General features: G+C 53.0%; 1 protein-coding gene across 1 annotated transcript in view; it reads left to right on the forward strand.

Moving 5' to 3' along the window:
• Positions 1-18,494, forward strand: part of ACRBP (acrosin binding protein) — a 50,124-nt gene that overhangs the window by 16,075 nt on the left and 15,555 nt on the right. Inside the window, exons 3-4 of the mRNA XM_065417406.1 lie at positions 899-1,022; positions 1,888-2,335. Of these exons, the coding sequence (XP_065273478.1) occupies positions 899-1,022; positions 1,888-2,335 (572 nt within the window). The remainder of the gene's footprint in view (positions 1-898; positions 1,023-1,887; positions 2,336-18,494) is intronic.

Consider the following 18,494-nt stretch of genomic DNA (forward strand, 5'->3'; position numbering starts at 1 on the left):
ATACTGACCAGCAAATAATGAGTTTTTTTCAAATGCTACCTTACAAGGCATAGTTTATACAAAGGTTATTACTATAGTGTGTAGGGTATGAATAGTCGAGGGTTGGGGCTTTAGGGAGAGTGTCAGTGGAGGGGAGGCATTTCTTGGGGGATTATTTCAGTGGAGGGGAGGGGTTTGAGAGGTTATGGCAGGGGTGGGGTTTGGGAAGGATTATTGAATTGGAAAGGAGGGGTTTCAAGGGAATTATTGCGATGTAGGGGAGGGCTTTCTGGGGAGGTTTTTCATAGTGGATGGTAGGGGTTTGGGTGGATTATCAAGTGGAGGGGTTGACATTTTGGGGGAGATTATCACAGTGGAGAGGAGGGTGTTTGGGGGGGATTTTCTTAGGGGAGGGGAGGGATTATTGCAGGGGTGGAATTTTACTGAGAGAACCACAGTGCAGGGGAGGGTTTTGCAGGGGATTATAACAGTGGATGGGAGGGGTTGAGGGGTTATTGCACATATGGGAGGGGTTTGGGCAGATTATAAGAGTGAAGGGGGTGGAGTTTGGGGGGATAATTGCAGTGGAGTGGCCGGGGTGTGGTGGTGATTAATGCAGTAGAAGGGAGGGCTTTTGGGGTCATTGTTGCACTAGAGGGGAAGGGTTTCAGAGAGGGATGTCACAGTTGAGGGGAGGAGTTTCCAGGGGTGGTTGTGTTGAGAGGATTATCACAGTGGAGAGGAGGCGTGTCAAGGGATTATTGCAGCAGAGGTGAGAGCGTTTGTTGGGATTATCTCAAACAGGGATTACTGCGGTAGGGGAGGGGTCTCATTTGGGTGTAATGCAATGGAGGTGTGGGCTTCAGGAGGGATGGTTACAGTGGGGTCTCTAGATTCACCTTCCTTGCCCCCTGTTCAGCGGATCCTGTGTCCTGATATGGCTCCCACCAAAGAACCTCGTGCCCAAGGAGAGGTGTCTGATACCATGGGCTCCTGGGCAAAAAGCAACTGGTCTTCCCGTGCTGGGTCCACTAGCGAAGCAGGTACCATGGTGCTGGATGAATTCCATATCCACTTCCGGTTCTTTCTCCACGTGCCCTTCTCATCCCCTCTCTTCAAGGGTGAAAGTAACTTACAGGATTTACCAGTAGGGCTGGAGTCCTGAGCGGGGGCGTGGCCTCACCCGGAAGAGGCGGGGCCTCTCAAGATTTAAAGGCCCTGGGGCACCGGCTGTGGCTGGGAGCCCCAGGGCCTTTAAATCACCCCGGGGCTCCCAGCTGCAGAGGTGGCTGGGAGCCCCCGGGGCTCAGGGGCAAATTAAAGGGCCCGGGGCTCCGGCCGCCGCAGAGCTCCAGGCCCTTTAAATCCCCACCGCAGCTCTGGAAGCCGATGCAGTCCGGCACGGCGTACTGGCTCTTGCCGGTATGTGCCGTGCCGTACCGTACCGGCTTACTTTCGCCTCTGCCTCTCTTCCCCGTGGCCCTCCCCTGCGTCCTGACTCTTTGAGAAGTTCTCTTCAGGGTTTGGGCCCGATGGGAGGGAAGGGAACATGTGTGAATGCAGTGGGTCATGCAGGTGTGCATGGTGGAGCAGGCCAGTGTGTTACAAGGTGGGTGTAGGAGTGCACATCCCTGGCAGTGTGGGACAAGGATTGTGTGTGTGCACAGTGAATGGACATTTGGGTGGGCATGCACGTATCACAAGGAAGTGTGTGCAGCTCAGCAGCCAGTGGGGATGTGAGAGTCTGTGCAAAGCTAAGGGAACATGAATCTGAGAGAGGCCTAGCTGGACAGGGTGTGTGAATGTGTGTACGTGCAGTGTGTGTGTTTATTTGTAGGGATACACTCTAAGAAGTGAGGGTGAGGTTCAATCCCTTCTTCACTTGCTCTCTGTCTGCTCTTCCCCCAGCGCTGGGTCAGGCAGACCCCAGACCCATGAGTCAGACTACCCTGCTGCATCCTGACATCCGCCTTCACTCCAATGTCAACACTATTCTGAAATATGCCTATGCTGTCTCGGGCCAGGAACCAGTGATCAGGAGGCACATCCCAGGTGTGCTGACCCAGAGAAATCTCAAGCCTGGAGGGGACCCAGAGCTGGCAGGCCCCCTGAAAGTCCAGCCAGTCACAGCCACCCCTGAAACTTCCCCGTCAACCATAAGACCCAGTATCAAGACTGGAAGGGCAACAGAGCAGCACATGCAGAAGAGCATCCAGCAGCTGATCAACTCAGCTCTCTCCTTGGAGGGCTCTCCGGAGATGGAGACCACTCAGGTGCCCCTAGGCACTGCACCAGATTGGAAGGGCTCATTCAGCAGTGCCCAGGAAGGGATCCCAGATGCAAGCAGCAGTGGCAGGTAAGGTTAAAAAAAAACAAAACAGCTCACAAGTGGGTCAGGGCAGGTATGGCAGCTCAGCTGACCCTGAACATGCACACCCTGCACACACACAGTGGGCATTTCTACGCTGGAGCTAACAGATGTAATTCCCAGCACAGGTAGACAGACCCACATTAGCTCTGATTGAGTTCATGCCAACAGTAGCAATGTAGATGTCATGAGTGGTGGCAGGGGCTCGCTACCTGAGTAGGTGCCTAGCATCACAGACAGGTACACTTGCACCGCCATGGCTTCACCCTATTGTTCGCATGCTAGCTCGATCAGAGCGAACATGGGTATGTCCCTCGAACTAGGAATTACTCCTTCCAGTTCCAGAGTAGACACACCCAGCGAGCGCCTCACAGACACATGCACAAAGAGCTCCCCCCGCCCCCCACAGTCATGTATGTGCACAGTGAGCTCCCCACAAACAGCCACATGCACACAGTCATGGATGTGCACAATGAGCTCCCCACAAACGTGGCCCCCCCAGTCATGCACATGCATGGTGGGGTCCCACAAACACCCTCTCACACTCACAGTGAGCTCCCCACAACCCCCTCCTGTGCAACACCCCCTCCCCGCGTCGTGCAGGTGCACGGTGAGCTCCCCATGCCCCCCCCCCCCCCACACACACTGTCATGCATGTGGATGGTGAGCTTCCTCACACACGCAGATCAGTTATTCAGTTCAATTCAGTGAAACTTGATTGGCAGAACAAGCTATACAAGTGTGGTCAAAGTGTAAAAAAAAGATACAGTCTCCCCAGATATCTGTCTGAGGCAGGTAAGATGCACTTAGGATGGGGCTACATGCTGTGTCTGAGGCTTGCTTCTGTGTGCGTTTGTTATTCCTATTCATTCCTGATCTAGTGGCAGGTTGCTACATTGTGTGCTGCTATCTTTGCCATTTCTCTCCTTTTCTCCCTGGGTCAGGCCCAGTTTTTCCTTATCACTTTTTGACAAGAAGTCTGTTCTCATTCTTGACAATTTGTGGAAATATCTTTCTTGCATTTCCTCTTATTTGGGGCATTGGAGTGGCAGGAGCCTCTCTGTCTCAATGGCTCTCTCCCATTAGATGCTCTGTCACTTCCTTTCTGGGTTTAGACCCTGCTTTGCACCTCCCCAATTCCATAGCTGCCTTACAGTCACTTATTCTGTATTTGGTGGGAGTCTGTATTAGTTTGCCACATTTCACAGGGGTGAGGTAGTCAGCTCATATGATTTCTCTACAGGGACCTGTAGCAGTCTAGCTTGTTCCTATTTGTTTTTCCTAGTGACTCATACGTTGGTGTTTTAGGTGCTGGTCTAGTTGTTATGCTTATAAGAAGCACATGGAATCTCTTAAAAGGGGATAAGGCAATACGCCGCATTTATTGAGAGTACAATGTAAGCATTAAAATCAACATATGCTTCCATTCTCTCTCTCTCTCTCTCTCTCTCTCTCTCACACACACACACACACACACACACACACACACACACACACACACACACACACACACACACACACACACACACACACACACACACAGTTCTGCAGCTGGATCTTATAGTTACCAGTCCTTAGTGTTGCTCGGTCACTTCCAGTGGCCAGCTGAAACTGCACACGAGGGAGGGGGAGCTGGGTCTCTGTCGAAGGTGTTCAAAGCTCCGATGATGATGCAGAACGAACCCAAAGTCCCATGGCAATACACCCTTCTTTTATAGTAATAAGTTCCCATACAAGTCTACGGACCTTGCTGTGTCACACCGGAGCTGTCAATCACGAAGTATTCAAGGTTGCTCTTAATTAACATTATTTTGAGTTGTTACCAGGAGGATCCGCAGCTATTTCGTATCTCATTCCTCAGGTTCAACTCCTTATCTTGTCCTTCGTGTGTATGCCTTTGCTTCAGGGTTGTCAATCTGCCATTCAGGTGATTCTGATAATAAAGTTGGTGCCTCGCGACTCCTCCACTCCCCTCTTGACCATCCGGCCCAGCTGTCTCGTCTCAGTTAATTAGTATAACACACATTGTTCACTCACACACCAAACAGTAAATAAGGCAATAATTACAGGCATAAAATTTCTATCCTTCTAAGAACAATCATTAATACAATCAGCAAAGAATAAACTCAAAATAATTTCTTCTTACTAATTCAAAGCTAGCAAAATGGAGTATAAAGCAAAATAAGCAGAACGGAGTACAATTTACTTGAGACCATTTCTTTTGGCCTACATTGTATCTTGAGTACCTTTCAGTTTTGACTAGACCTGTTTGCCCCACTGCTCAGGGAGCTGGGGTTGCTGAGCAAGGTGAGTGATGACACACAGAAGTGGATCGTGTTTTCATTTGGATTTAATTTTGGATCCTCTAGTATTTTGTGGCTGAGGGAAGTTTTGCTGCTTTGGCTGAGGTGGTCGCAGGAGGTTAATAACCATCTCTGTATGTTGGTTAGTAGGGAGGTTAGATCAGTTCTTCTCTGCTGTTGCTGCCTGGAGTTCCCATGCCCAGGAGGATTTGTTTGCTGAGCCGCACATGTAAGGTTTCTACTGCAGTTTTATTTCAGTCACTGTAGTCAGCTATTAAAGTTGGGCCCCAGATTTCATTCCCAAATAGCAGAATGGGTTGGATTATACCATCAAACGTTACAGCAGTGATTTTATTGGTGTGTTGTATCTACCTAGCAGTTTCTTCATGTCATAGAAAACCTTTCTAGCCAATTAGAAGTTCCCTGATGCATTTATTACAAGCCTAAGATGTGTGACTTAGGGTGTGTTCAGTGGTCATGTTTCTGTAATAAAATATTACTTTGTTTTAGATGTTTTGGGACTGTATCTGAAATATCATGAACTGGTTTTTTTCCAATTTGACCTGTGGGGCCCATGTATTACAGTAGGTTTATGGGAGGTATAAGTTTCTTAAGAGATCATCTGATATGACCAGGATTACAAGAGCGCTCCATGGCTGTATATCTGTAAGTAGTTACGGTGCCTGTAGATGGTGCTCAAGAATATGCAGCATTTGTTCCTGGAGCTTGTAGGACCAATAAGACTTCTTGCTATGCATTGCAAATGGCTTCTTGTGGGCAGCTCTTTACAGCAGCTTTTCACATGGTGTCAGAAGTAAAATATTTTCACTACTTTAATTCTTTGTTGGGGACTGATCTGAGGCAATGAGGTCCAGATCCTCAAAGGTATTTAAGTTTCTAAATTAGAAGCCTTAAATACTCATTACTTTTAAATGTTTGGGGTTAGCAATGTTGTATATGAGAGGTATATTTTATAGATTCCAAGGCCAGAAGGGACCATTGTGTCATCTAGTCTGGCCTCCTGTAAAACACAGGCCAGAGAACTGCCCCTAAATAATTCCTAGAACACATATTTTAGAAAATTATCCAATCTGGATTTAAAAATTGTCTGCGATTAAGGCTACGATTTTCTCAAGGAGGTCACAGAAGTCACGGAATCTGCGTGACTTCCAGAGACCTCTGTGACTTCAGTCTGTGGTGGCCGGGAGCTGCAGGATTCCCCCGCTGCCTGTGGTAACTGCGGGGTACCCCTGCTGTCCCCGAGCTCCAAGCCACCGTGGGCGGTGGGGGTACCCTGGAGCTCCTGGCTGCCAGGGGTGCCCCAGAGCTCTGAGCTGCTGTGGGCAGTGGGGGTGCCATGAGGTTCCCGGCCGCTGCGAGTGGCGGGGGTACCCTGGAGCTCCCAGCTGCTGTGGGCGGCGGGGGCCCCCTGCAGTTCCTGGCTGCTGCAGGTAGCTGCACTTCCTGGCTGCTCTGAGCTGTGGGCGGCAGGGGACCCCAAAATCCACCAGCCACCAGGAGTGGGGGGACCCCGCAGCTCTGAGCTGGGCCCCCCTGGGGGCGGTGTGGGGACCCCGCAATTGCCCATTTTGTCATTCATATTTTTAGTAAAAGTCAGGGCTTCCATGAATTTTTCTTCATTGCCCATGATCTGTTCATGACTTTTACTAAAAATACCCAAAGCTCTTAGCTTTATCTGTGATGGAGAATCCACCAGGAGCCTTGGTAAATTGTTCCAGTGATTGATTACTCTCACTGTTAAAAATATATACCTTATTTCCAGCATGAATTTGTCAAGCTTCAACTTATTACCTTCCTTTAACTGTTGGATCATATTATACTTTTCTTTGCTAAGTATAGAGCATATAAAGAGCCCATTATTAAATATTTCTTCCCCCATGTATGTACTTATAGACTATGATCAAGTAACCCCTTATTCTTCTCTTTGTTACTATAAATACATTGAGCTCTTTCAGTGCATAAGACATACTTTTTTAATCCTTTAATTATTCTTGTGACTCTTCTCTGAACCCTCTCCAATTTATCAACATCCTTCTGAACTATGAACACCAGAACTGGACACAGTATTCCAGCATCAGTTGCACCAGTTCCAAAACCAGAGGTAAAATAGCCTCTATTCTCCTACTCAAGATTCACCTGTTTATGCATCCCAGGATTGCAATAACCCTTTTGGCCACAGTGTCGCACTGGGAGCTCATGTTCATCTGATTTTCCACCACAACCTTCAAATCTTGTTCAGAATCACTGCTTCCCATAAGTATGACCTACATTCTTTGTTCCTAGATGTGGTCACTCAATTAGGGCGGACTGCAAAGAATCATAGAATATCAGGGTTGGAAGGGACCTCAGGAGGTCATCTAGTCCAACCCACTGCTCAAAGCAGGACTAATCCCCAGACAGATTTTTGCCCCAGATCCCTAAATGGCCCCCTCAAGGATTGAACTCCCAACTCTGGGTTAAGCAGGCCAATGTGCAAACCACTGAGCTATCCCTCTCCCCCAAAAGCTGGTGGATATTCCAATACTTAGATTTACCAAGCCAGCATAAAACAGCTTCTTTATTACCTTACTGGTTACTCAGAAGTCCAAACAACACTGCTCCCTTAAAGTGATCCAGCCTCAGGCCTCCAGCCAGGTACTCATGTCAAATATGATGATTTCTGAAAATCTTATTTCTTCTTCGAGTGCTTGCTCATGTGTATTCCACAGTAGGTGTGCGTGCTCACCACGTGCACCGGTGCCGGAAGTTTTTCCCTCAGCAGTACCCGTAGGGGGGAGCGCCGCTGCAACCCCTGGAGTGGCGCCGCTATAGCGCGCTATAAGGGGAGCCGCGCGCTCCCCCCACCCTCAGTTCCTTCTTGCCGCCAGTGAAGGTGCATCGGAACTACTTGCTCCAGCTTAGCTGCAGCTCTTCCCAACCTCGTTCGTTGTTCAGTAGTACCTATATCAGTTAGTTTGTTAAAAGTTCTAGTTTAGTTAGTTAGAGCTTGGGCCGGGGCATGCCCCGGGCCCCAGGGTTTAAATCATGTGAGTCGTGTAGGCACTCGATGTCCAGGAGTGACCTGCACTCCGACTGCCTCCGCTGCCTGGGCGAAACCCACATCAGCGACCGCTGTAAAATCTGCACGTCCTTCAAACCCAGAACTAAAAAAGAAAGAGACATCCGACTTCTGGTCCTTCTCATGGAGTCGGCACTGGCTCCGACCCTGGTGCGCCGAGCAGAGTCGGCACCGGGCACCCTATCTTTGGTGCGCAGTGACCCCCCGGCACTCGCCAGTGGTCGGCACCGCTCCCCGATGAGGAAGCAGAGAAAGGCGTCGTCTTCGCAGAAGCGTAGAGACAAGGCACGGGGTGAGGCTAGGCCCACGTCGGGCAGCTCTGGCTCCCCCCCGGGCTCTAGAGCTCCGACTCAAGTCGAACGGAGAAGCCCGGTTGCATCGACTCAGGCCTTGCTGGCTGAAGTCCGCATGCCTTCGACACCGGAGGCTCTGCAGGCGGCCAGAGACATTATGTCCCTGCAGGTGCCTGGGGCCCCGCCGGCACCCGGACCACGGTCCAGAGGCAAGCCGCCGCTGGGCTCCCACCAGCCGACACTGACCCGCCACAGATCCCAGTCAGGGGACCGCTCTCGGGCTTGTTCGTCGCCCAGTGTCCGGTTGGGACACAGTCCTCAGCCTCCGCTCTCATCGCCCTCCTGGCTGTCTGGTAAAGTGCCATCGGAACGCAGTTCCAGCCACCGCTCCACGCTGAGTACAAGGTATCGGCGGGACAGGCACCGACGCTGCAGTCACTCCCGTTCTAGACAGAGCTACAGGAGCCGTTCCCGGCACGGACGCCGGCGCCGGTCGCACTCCGACTCTCGCGCGTCAAGGCACTGAGCTCGCAACTCCCGGCGGGGTTCGCCAGTTCCTCGCTGTCATGGGTCCAGGCGTCGAAGCGTCTTGACTAGCAGCAGCTCGAGGCGGCACCGTTCCTCGACGCCGGAGTCCAGGTACCGCGGCAGAAGCCGTGCTAGGTACCACCGCTCCTACCGCTCGCACGGCACTGACAGGTCGTTGGCAACCCCGACCTCGTCCCGCACGCAGCGCCCTAGGCTTCAATCGGGTCAACCCGAACAGCTGGCACCACCGGTGCTGCACCAGGGACAATGGCAGGGGCCTCCATGGCAGAGCCAGTGGTGCCAGTGGACCCCCTGACCCCCCCGCGCATGCCCAGCAAGGCCCTCGGTCGGTGGCAGGGGCATCGGAAGCATCCTCGGCTGCGCTATCCAGGCCCCCGAGGGATGCCTCGGCGGGTCAAGGCTCCTCGGCACCGCAGGAGGAGTCCGATCTAGGGGTGGATCCCATGGCACCGGCCGACGTGCAGAGCCCGGTACCGGCCCCAGCCCCCGCACTGGAGGACAAGATCGCAGCCCCGCCCCCCTCCGTACCGCAGGAGGACTTCAGGGCCCATCAGGAGCTGCTAAAGCACGTGGCATCCAGTCTCCACCTCCAAGCTGAGGAGGTGGAGGGACCCTCAGACTCGCTGTTTAATGTACTCTCGTCCTCGGCACCAGGCAGAGTGGCCCTCCCGCTCCACGAGGGGGTGGCCAGCATCTCCAGTGCCATCTGGCAGACACCGGCCTTGCTTGCCCCAATATCAAAAAGGGCAGAGCGCAAATACTTCGTGCCCACAAAGGGGCACGAATACCTCTATACCCACCCGGCGCCCAACTCCCTAGTGGTAGAGTCCGTAAACCACAGGGAAAGACAAGGCCAACCGGGCTCCCAAGAATAAAGACTGCAAAAGACTGGACTCGTTTGGCAGAAAGCTTTATTCATCTGCCAGCTTCCAGCTCAGAGTAGTCAACCACCAGGCCCTTCTCAGTCGTTATGAGTTTAACTTGTGGGGGTCACTGCCAAAATTTGAACCCTCCCTTCCGGAACGGGACAGGAAGGATTTTAAGGCACTGGTGGATGAGGGTGCTGCCGCCGCAAAAGCTGCTCTGCAAGCGGCGTCGGATGCGGCCGACACGGCAGCTCGGTCCATGGCCTCAGCCGTGTCCATGCGCAGGGCTTCATGGCTTCTGCTCTCCGCGGAAGCGCAGTCCGCTATGCAGGATCTTCCCTTTGATGGCAAGCAGGGCCGGCTTTAGCAAGAGCGGGGCCCAATTCCTGGGGGCGGGGCTTGCTGCAAGCCCCGCCCCCAGAAATCAAGCCGCGCTCCGGCCAGGGTTGCCGGGCTTGGGTGCGCCACGGGGGCAGGAGCCGGGCCGGGGCCGCACCGCGGGGGCCGGGCTGGGCCAGAGCCGCTGGGGCCTGCGTGCTCGGCCGGAACCGGGGCCGGACTGGGCCGCGCCTCCCCGGAGCCCTTCTCGTGCCCCCCGCCACCCCAGCTTACCTGGTGCTGCCTGCCCGCCCCTGCTTCTTTTCAGACTTCCCGTGAACCTCTGATTCGCGGGAAGCAGGGGAGGGGGAGGAGCAGGGGGCGGAGCGTTCAGGGGAGGGGAGGAGGGGGAAGTGAGCTGAGGGCGGGGTGGAGAGCTATGGCGCGGGACCCTCTTAGCGCGGGGCCCAATTCAGCCGAATCGGCTGAATCGGCCTAAAGCCGGCCCTGATGGCAAGGACCTGTTCGCAGAACAAACGGACGTGAGACTCCACGGTATGAAGGACTCGCGTACCACCCTACAAACCCAAAGAAAAGCCCAAGGTGCAAGTCCCTGTCCCTGCGCCTCAGCCGAGGTATGAACCCGCCTACAAGAGGTCCAAGACTCAGAAAAGGCAACCTCAGAGGCAGTCTCACTCGGCCCCTCAGCCTGGCCCCTCCAAGGGTAAGCATCAGGGCAAGAGATGTTTTTGACTGGTTGCAGGAGGGTTCCCGTGTGACCCCCGAGCGCACCCTCCCACCAATAAAGTTTGGTTTCAGCAACTGCCTGTCTGCGTTCATTCCGGAATGGTCACGAATAACATCGGACCAGTGGGTCCTCGACACCATTTCCCAGGGTTATACACTACAGTTTGTCTCACCCCCGCCCTCCCACTCCCCTCCCTCGGTCGGCAGGGGGGACCCATTGCACCTATCCCTGCTGCAGCAGGAGGTGGGCCGGCTCCTCAGCCTGGGAGCTGTGGAGGAGGTTCCGTGGGAATTCAGAGGGAAAGGGTTCTACTCCCATTACTTCCTGATCCCCAATGCCAAAAAGGGGCTCAGACCCATTCTGGATCTGCGGGACCTCAACCAGTTCATGACAAAATGCCGGTTCCGAGTGGTCTCTCTGGCATGTATCATACCCTCCCTGGACCCTGGCGATTGGTATGTGGCCCTGGATCTCCAGGACACATACTTCCATATCCACATATTCGAGGGGCACAGACGCTTCCTCCGTTTTCTAGTGGGACAGGACCACTATCAATTTACGGTCCTGCCCTTTGGCCTGTCCACCGCCCCCAGGGTATTCACAAAGTGCATGGCAGTAGTGGCGGCCTACCTCAGACGCCAAGGGGTGCAAATATTCCCCTACCTCAACGACTGGCTGCTCAAGGGCACATCCCGGTCCCAGGTTCAGAGCCACGTGGACCTGCTCTTGGCCACGTGCGCCAAGTTGGGCCTCCTAGTGAACGAAGCCAAGTCAACATTGATCCCGGTAGAGCGCATAGATGCTGAAAGAGCTTATAGCCTCGGTCACGGAGTTTCCCGTTACCACGGCCAGGGCATGCCTATGGCTCCTAGGCCACATGGCGGTGTGCACGTACGTGGTCCGCCATGCCAGGCTTCGAATGAGACCCCTACAACTATGGTTGGCCTCAGAGTTCTCCCAGGCCCGGGACAAACTGGACAAGGTCCTCTCGGTCCCGGCATGGGTGATCGCCACGCTACAATGGTGGTCCTGCCCAGCCAATATGCTCCAGGGAATTCCCTTCAGGGATCCCACCCCGTCGCTGGACCTAGTATCCGACGCTTCGGATCTGGGCTGGGGAGCCCACTTAGGGAACTTGCAGACCCAAGGGATGTGGTCTGCCCAGGAGCTGTCCCTGCACATAAACGTCAGGGAACTCAGGGCAATACGCTTAGCCTGTGTGGCATTCAGCTCGCAGCTGTGCGGCAAGGTGGTCAGAGTACTCACGAACAACATCGCTGGAATGTTTTACATCAACAGGCAAGGCGGGATGAGGTCCTTGGCCCTTTGCCAGGAAGCCCTCAGCCTCTGGGAGTTCTGTATAGCCCACAACATCTCCCTGAAGGCTTTCCACCTACCAGGAGTCCACAATGCACAAGCCGACCGCTTGAGCAGGGTTTTCTCCTCCCAACACAAGTGGTCGCTCCACTCGGAGGTCACTCACCGGCTCTTCCGAGCGTGGGGCTCTCCCCAAGTAGACCTCTTTGCAACCTGACAGAACCGCCATTGCCACAGGTTCTGCTCCGGGGGGGGTAGGGAAGGACGCGATCTCCGATGCCTTCCTCCTGTCATGGTCAGGTCAACTCCTTTATGCCTTCCCCCTATTTCCCCTCATTGCCAAGGTCCTGGAGAAAGTGGAAACGGACAAGGCACATGTCCTTCTAATCACCCCAGACTGGTCCAGACAACACTGGTACGGAACCCTCCTGAGCCTGCTCGTGGCTCCTCCCCGGCCATTGCCGCTCTGCCATGACCTCCTCTCCTAGGACCAGGGCCGCCTCCTCCACCCCAATCTGGACACTCTCCACCTGACAGCGTGGCTGATCAGTGGCTAAACATGGAGGAGAGAAGATGTTCGGAGGGCGTCAGGCGTATCCTCCTCGAAAGTAGGAAGCCATCCACACGCCGGGCCTACCTGGCAAAGTGGTCCAGGTTCTCCATGACTGGGCGTTTCCTTAAAGGGCTAGACCGGTCCTTCCCTTATGTTAGAACGCCTGTTCCCCAGTGGGATCTAAATTTGGTACTGTCCTGCCTCACAGGGCCCCCATTCGAACCCTTGGCCACATGCTCGTGGTCTCACCTCTCCTGGAAAGTGGCCTTCCTCATGGCCATCACGTCAGCCAGGCCTGCAATCCCCCTTACACAGTCTTTCACAAAGACAAGGTTCAGCTCCGCCCGCACCCCGCACTCCTTCCCAAGGTGGTCTCCACTTTTCACATGAGCCAGGACATCTTCCTACCTGTCCTCTGCCCTAAGCCACACGCCTCTGACGAGGAGCGCCGCCTCCATATGCTCGATGTGCGCAGGGCACTCGCCTTTTATCTGGATCGGACTAAACCGTTCTGTAGGTCCTCGCAACTCTTTGTTGCCTTGGCCGAGCGCATGAGGGGCCAACCGATCTCCACCCAGAGACTGTCCCGGTGGATGCTTTTTCAAAGATAATGGCTCTGCAATCACATCAGCCAACTCCCTCAGCACCCTTGGATGCATTAGATCTGGACCCTTGGACTTGTACATGTCCAGCTTTTCTAAATAGTCTTTAACCTGTTCTTTCACCACTGATGGCCGCTTACCTCCCCCCCATACTGTGCTGCCCAGTGCAGCAGTCTGGGAGCTGACCTTGTCTGTGAAGACCGAGGCAAAAAAAGCATTGCGTACTTCAGCTTTTTCCACATCATCTGTCACTATGTTGCCTCTGCCATTCAGTAAGGGTCCCACACTTACCCTGATCATCTTCTTGTTGCTAACATACCTGTAGAAACCCTTCTTGTTACCCTTCACATTCCTTGCTAGCTACAATTCCAAGTGTGCCTTGGTCTTCCTAATTACACCCCTGCATGCTTGTGCAATATTTTTATACTCCTCCCTGGTCATCTGTCCAAATTTCCACTTCCTGTAAGTTTCCTTTTTGAATTTAAGCTCACCGAAGATTTCACTGTTAAGCCAAGCTGGTCGCCTGCCATATTTGCTATTCTTTCTGCACTTTGGGATGGTTTGTTCATGCGCCCCCATTAGCTTTCTTCCAGTCTTCTGGTATTTTCCCAAGTTCCAAGACTTACTGAAAATCAACATTAGTGGTCCAGCAAGCCTCTGCAGCCAGTTCTTTTAAAATTCTTGGATGTAAGTGATCCAGACTTGCTGATTTTAAAATGTCTAACTTTAGTGCCTGCTATTTAACATCCTCAGGAGATACTAGTGGAATGGAAATCATCTTTCTTTTTCCCAAATGCAGAACAGAAATATTTACTGAACACTTCTGCCTTGTCTGCATTATTATCCTGCCTGACTGCACAGAGTTAAAGCAAAACAGGCTGTTAAGGGAGAAACCAACAGGAAATGAAACAATGGCAAAGATAAGACACCTAGAGGAAACAACTTAAAAGGAGTTCAATGGCTGGTCCATGGATTGGGAAGTAGGTACCTACCTGACACCATTTAGGCTGGCATGGTTTATTCTTCCCAAGGCAGACAGTCTAGGATCAGAAGGGATCCTAAATCTTAAACCTGCTGGCTTTGGGAAGAAGGGGACTGAGTGAGTTGTCAGCAGACTGAGGCTGGCACCCAGACTAATAGAGAGATACAGGCACTGCAGCAAGCAGGCTGAGGGCATGGCTACACTTGCGAGTTAGAGCGCATTAAAGCAGCGCAGTGCGCTGTAACTCATGACGTGTCCACACTGGCAAGGCACGTAGAACACTCTGACTCCGCGGCTAGAGCGCTCCTGGTACTCCACCTCGGCAAGTGGAATAATGTGTGATGTGCCCCGGCTGGAGCGCTGCGGCGCCAGTGTGGACGTCCTGGTCTGTTAATGTGCTCTGATCGGCCTCCAGAAGTGTCCCACAATGCTTGTTCTAGCCAATCTGGTCATCACTTTGAACTCTACTGCCCTGCCCTCAGGTGACCAACCATCAGACCTACCCTTTAAATTCTCTGGGAATTTTGAAAATCCCCTTCCTGTTTGCTCAGCCAGGCATGGAGTGCTCTCAGCGAATCTTTCCAGGTGACCATGCCTCCACGCACCAAGCGATCCCCAGTATGGAGCAATGGCGAGGTGCTGGACCTCATCAGTGTTTGGGGGGAGGAAGCTGTCCAGTCCCAGCTGTGCTCCAGCCATAGGAATTACGATACCTTCGGGCAGATATCAAGGGACATGATGGAAAGGGGCCATGACTGGGACACACTGCAGTGCAGGGTTAAAGTGAAGGAGCTGCGGAATGCTTACCGCAAAGCCCACGAGGCAAACAGCCACTCTGGTGCTGCCCCCCCGACCTGCTGTTTCTACAAAGAGCTGGACACGATACTTGGGGGCGACTCCACCTCCACTCCGAGTACCTCCATGGACACTTCAGAACCCAGTTCAACAAGGCAGGAGGAGGAGGAGGAAAGTGGGAGTGAGGGTGCTGAGGAGGAGGAAGACACCCCGGAATCCCTAGATGCAGACAGCCAGGAGCTGTTTTCAAGCCAGGAGGAAGGTAGTCAGTTGCCGTGGCCGGTGCTTGGGGAAGGACAAACACCAGAGGAGGTTCCCGGTAAGCGTCTTTTATTTTGGGAAGGAAGTTATTCGGTGCGGGCTCTTGGGGCGAGGAGGGTTAGGGCTGCATGCATGCCTAGATGCGGAATAGGGTGTTGATGTGCTCTCTCACATCGCGGTAATCGGCCTCAGTGATCTCTTCAAAGGTCTCATCCAGAACTTGGGCAATGCACTTGCGCACGTTTCTTGGGAGAGCCACCGTGGTCCTTGTCCCAGTCAGGCTAACATGTCTGTGCCACTGTGCCATGAGGGGCGGGGGGACCATTGCTGCACACAGGCAAGCTGCATATGGGCCAGGGCGGAAGCTGCATTGTAGTACAAGACCCTCCCTTGCTTCCCAGGTCACCCTCAGCAGTGAGAGATCTTCCAGGACAAACTCCTGTGGAAAATGTGGGGACAGGTTCAGTATAGGGGCCCTCTGCAGCTGTTAGCTCTCCCCAAGGCACAGAAACCCAGAGGACAGTACAGCCATGAAACAATCCGTCCCCCTTGACCCTGTGCTTACTCACCATTTTGGGTTATGTGCGCTTGCTTTGGGATGGGCAAATTATGCTATTGTGTAGACTGTGCTTGCCCTTAGGTACGGGGAATCATTGCTCTGTCTGGTGTGAACAATGCTGCCTCCTGTTAAGTGTTGCATTTTGCCTTTCCAGATGCAACCTTGAGATCTCAGCCATCTGTGTTATCACCGGCCGAAAGACTGCAAAGAATTAGGAAGAGGCCACATTGAAGCAAAGAAGACATGCTGCATGAAGTAATGCAGCATTGACTTAAAGAGAATCTAAAAGCACAGAAGTGGAGGGAGAGTGAAAGGAGGATCCGCCAGCAGAATGCGGATCCCCAGCACAAAAGTGCGGTGCTCCGGCAGCAAAGCACGGATTGGCTGATAAGCATCATGGAGCGCCAAGCGGACTCTATCCAGGTGCTCATAGCCATGCAGGTGGAGCACTACTGCACCTGCCCCCCACCCCCCGCAGCTCTTGTCCCAAAACTCTTTTTCCCTTGTGCCCCCATGTCACCTCCAACCCACTTTCCCCAACATCCGGGTTCTTATTGCCAGCAGCTGCCTCCAACACCTGTAGCTTCACCACCCAGCCCTGCAAAATATGACCCTTACCCACTGCACTCAACCCCCATCACCATGCAGTAGCCATCCTGAAGTGCAGCACTCATTTCCCAGCACTCCAGACAGGAAGGCTGAGAATGATAACAGGACATACGCAAATCTGTGATTGTACCGTTCCCCACCCCACCCCCTTGCCCTTTCTGTTTCCCAAGCAGTTGTGTTTCTTTTCAATAAATGGATTTTTTGGCTTTGAAAACATTCTTTATTATTGCATAAAGTAAAAGATACCTTAGTTCAGGAAAGCAACAGGCACTGCAAGTCAGCATAGCAAACACAGATTCCTACTCCCGTGCAGGGCACCAGACATTACTGGTGGCTTTCAGCCTCAAATTGCTCCCTCAAGGCATCCCTAATCCTTGCAGCCCTGTGCTGGGCCCCTCTAATAGCCCTGCTCTCTGGCTGTTCAAATTCAGCCTCCAGGTGTTGAACCTCCGAGTTCCATGCCTGAGTGAAATCTTTCACCCTTCCCTTCACAAATGTTATGAAGGGTACAGCACACGGATATAACCACGGGGATGTTGTTATCGGTCAGGTCCAGCTTCCCATACAGAGAGTGCCAGCAACCCTTTAAACGGCCAAAAGCACACTCCACAGTCATTCTGCACTGGCTCAGCCTGGTGTTGAATCACTCCTTGCTGCTGTCAAGGCTCCCTGTGTAGGGTTTCACGAGCCATGGCATTAAAGGGTAAGCGGGGTCTCCAAGGATCACAATGGGCATTTCGACTTCCCCTACGGTGATCTTCTGATCTGGGAAAAAAGTCCCGGCTTGCAGCTATCTGAACAGGCCAGTGTTCTGAAAGATGCCTGCACCATGCACCTTTCCGGGCCAGCCTGCGTTAATGTCAATGAAACACCCACGGTGATCCACAAGCGCCTGGAGAACCATAGAGAAATACCCCTTCCAATTAATGTACTCGGAGGCTAGGTGGGTTGGTGCCAGAATTGGAATATGCGTCCCATCTATCGCCCCTCCGCAGTTAGAGAAACCCATTTATGCAAAGCCAGCCGCAATGTCATGCATCCAGAGTCACGGTTCTTCTGAGCAGGATGCGATTAATGGAACTGCAAACTTGCATCAACACGATTCCAACAGTCGACTTTCCCACTCCAAACTGGTTAGCGACCGATCAGTAGCTGTCTGGAGTTGTCAGCTTCCAGAGTGCAATAGCCACCCGCTTCTCCACCGTCAGGGCAGCTCTCAATCTCGTGTCCTTGTGCCGCAAGGTGGGGGCGAGCTCATCCACAGTCCCATGAAAATGGCTTTTCTCATCCGAAAGTTCTGCAGCCACTGCTCGTCATCCCAGACTTGCATGATGATGTGATCCCCCCACTCAGTGCTTGTTTCTTGAGCCCAAAAGTGGCATTCCACGGTGGTGAGCATGTCCGTGAATGCCACAAGCAATCTTGTGTCGTATGCATTACTCGAGTCAATATCATTGTCTGAGTCCTCACTGTCAGTTTGGATGTTAAGAAGTAACTCGACTGCCAAACGTGACGTGCTGGCGAGACTCGTCAGCATATTCCTCAGCAGCTTGGGCTCCATTCCTGCAGACCGAAAGGGAAGACAGAGTGCACAGCACAAAAAATGTTGAAAGATGGCGCCAAATGTGGACTGAAGCAGAGGGATTGCTGGGATGCGAACCGATGCATCATGGGGCGTTGGGACAGGACCCAGAATGCCTCACACCCGCCGGCTTCTTCCCACAAGCCACCCAATGCCGCTGCAAGTGCTGCAAATGTGGCCACACCAGTGCACTTGCAGCTGTCAGTGTGGACAGACTGCAGCGCTTTCCCTACTGCGCTCTCCGAAGGCTGGTTTAACTCCAAAGCACTCTACATCTGCAAGTGTAGCCATGCCCTGACTCTCCCAGTCCAGACAGGGGAATAAGCTGGACCTATCTGAGCAATGGTTATGCCTAGGTAATGAAATATGTGCATAGGAGTCTTTGCTGTTAGCCCATTCTCCTAAATGCTGTATTCCCTTCGGCAGTTAAATGCTACTTTAATCACCTGTTCTTACAGGTGCCCGGAGAAGACTGAGGGGTGCCAAACCCAGTTGGGCCTGTTGTATTAACACAAGTAGTAAACGGGCTGCACCCCAGAGATCCAGCCCCAGAGTGGTTGGACTGCCGGTTTCCACAGAGAGAGGTGAAGGATGCCAGGCCTGCTATCTGAAGGTTGAATTCAAGAGAGACTAAAAGAAGTCTAAAGCACAGCTCTGTCTTCACCAACACCCACTGCACTGAGGCCATGAACTATGAAGGAAAACTGTGGTTTGCAAAACTAAAACTTCAG

This window comes from Emys orbicularis, chromosome 1, assembly GCF_028017835.1.
Source record: "Emys orbicularis isolate rEmyOrb1 chromosome 1, rEmyOrb1.hap1, whole genome shotgun sequence".
Lineage (NCBI taxonomy): Eukaryota > Metazoa > Chordata > Testudines > Emydidae > Emys > Emys orbicularis.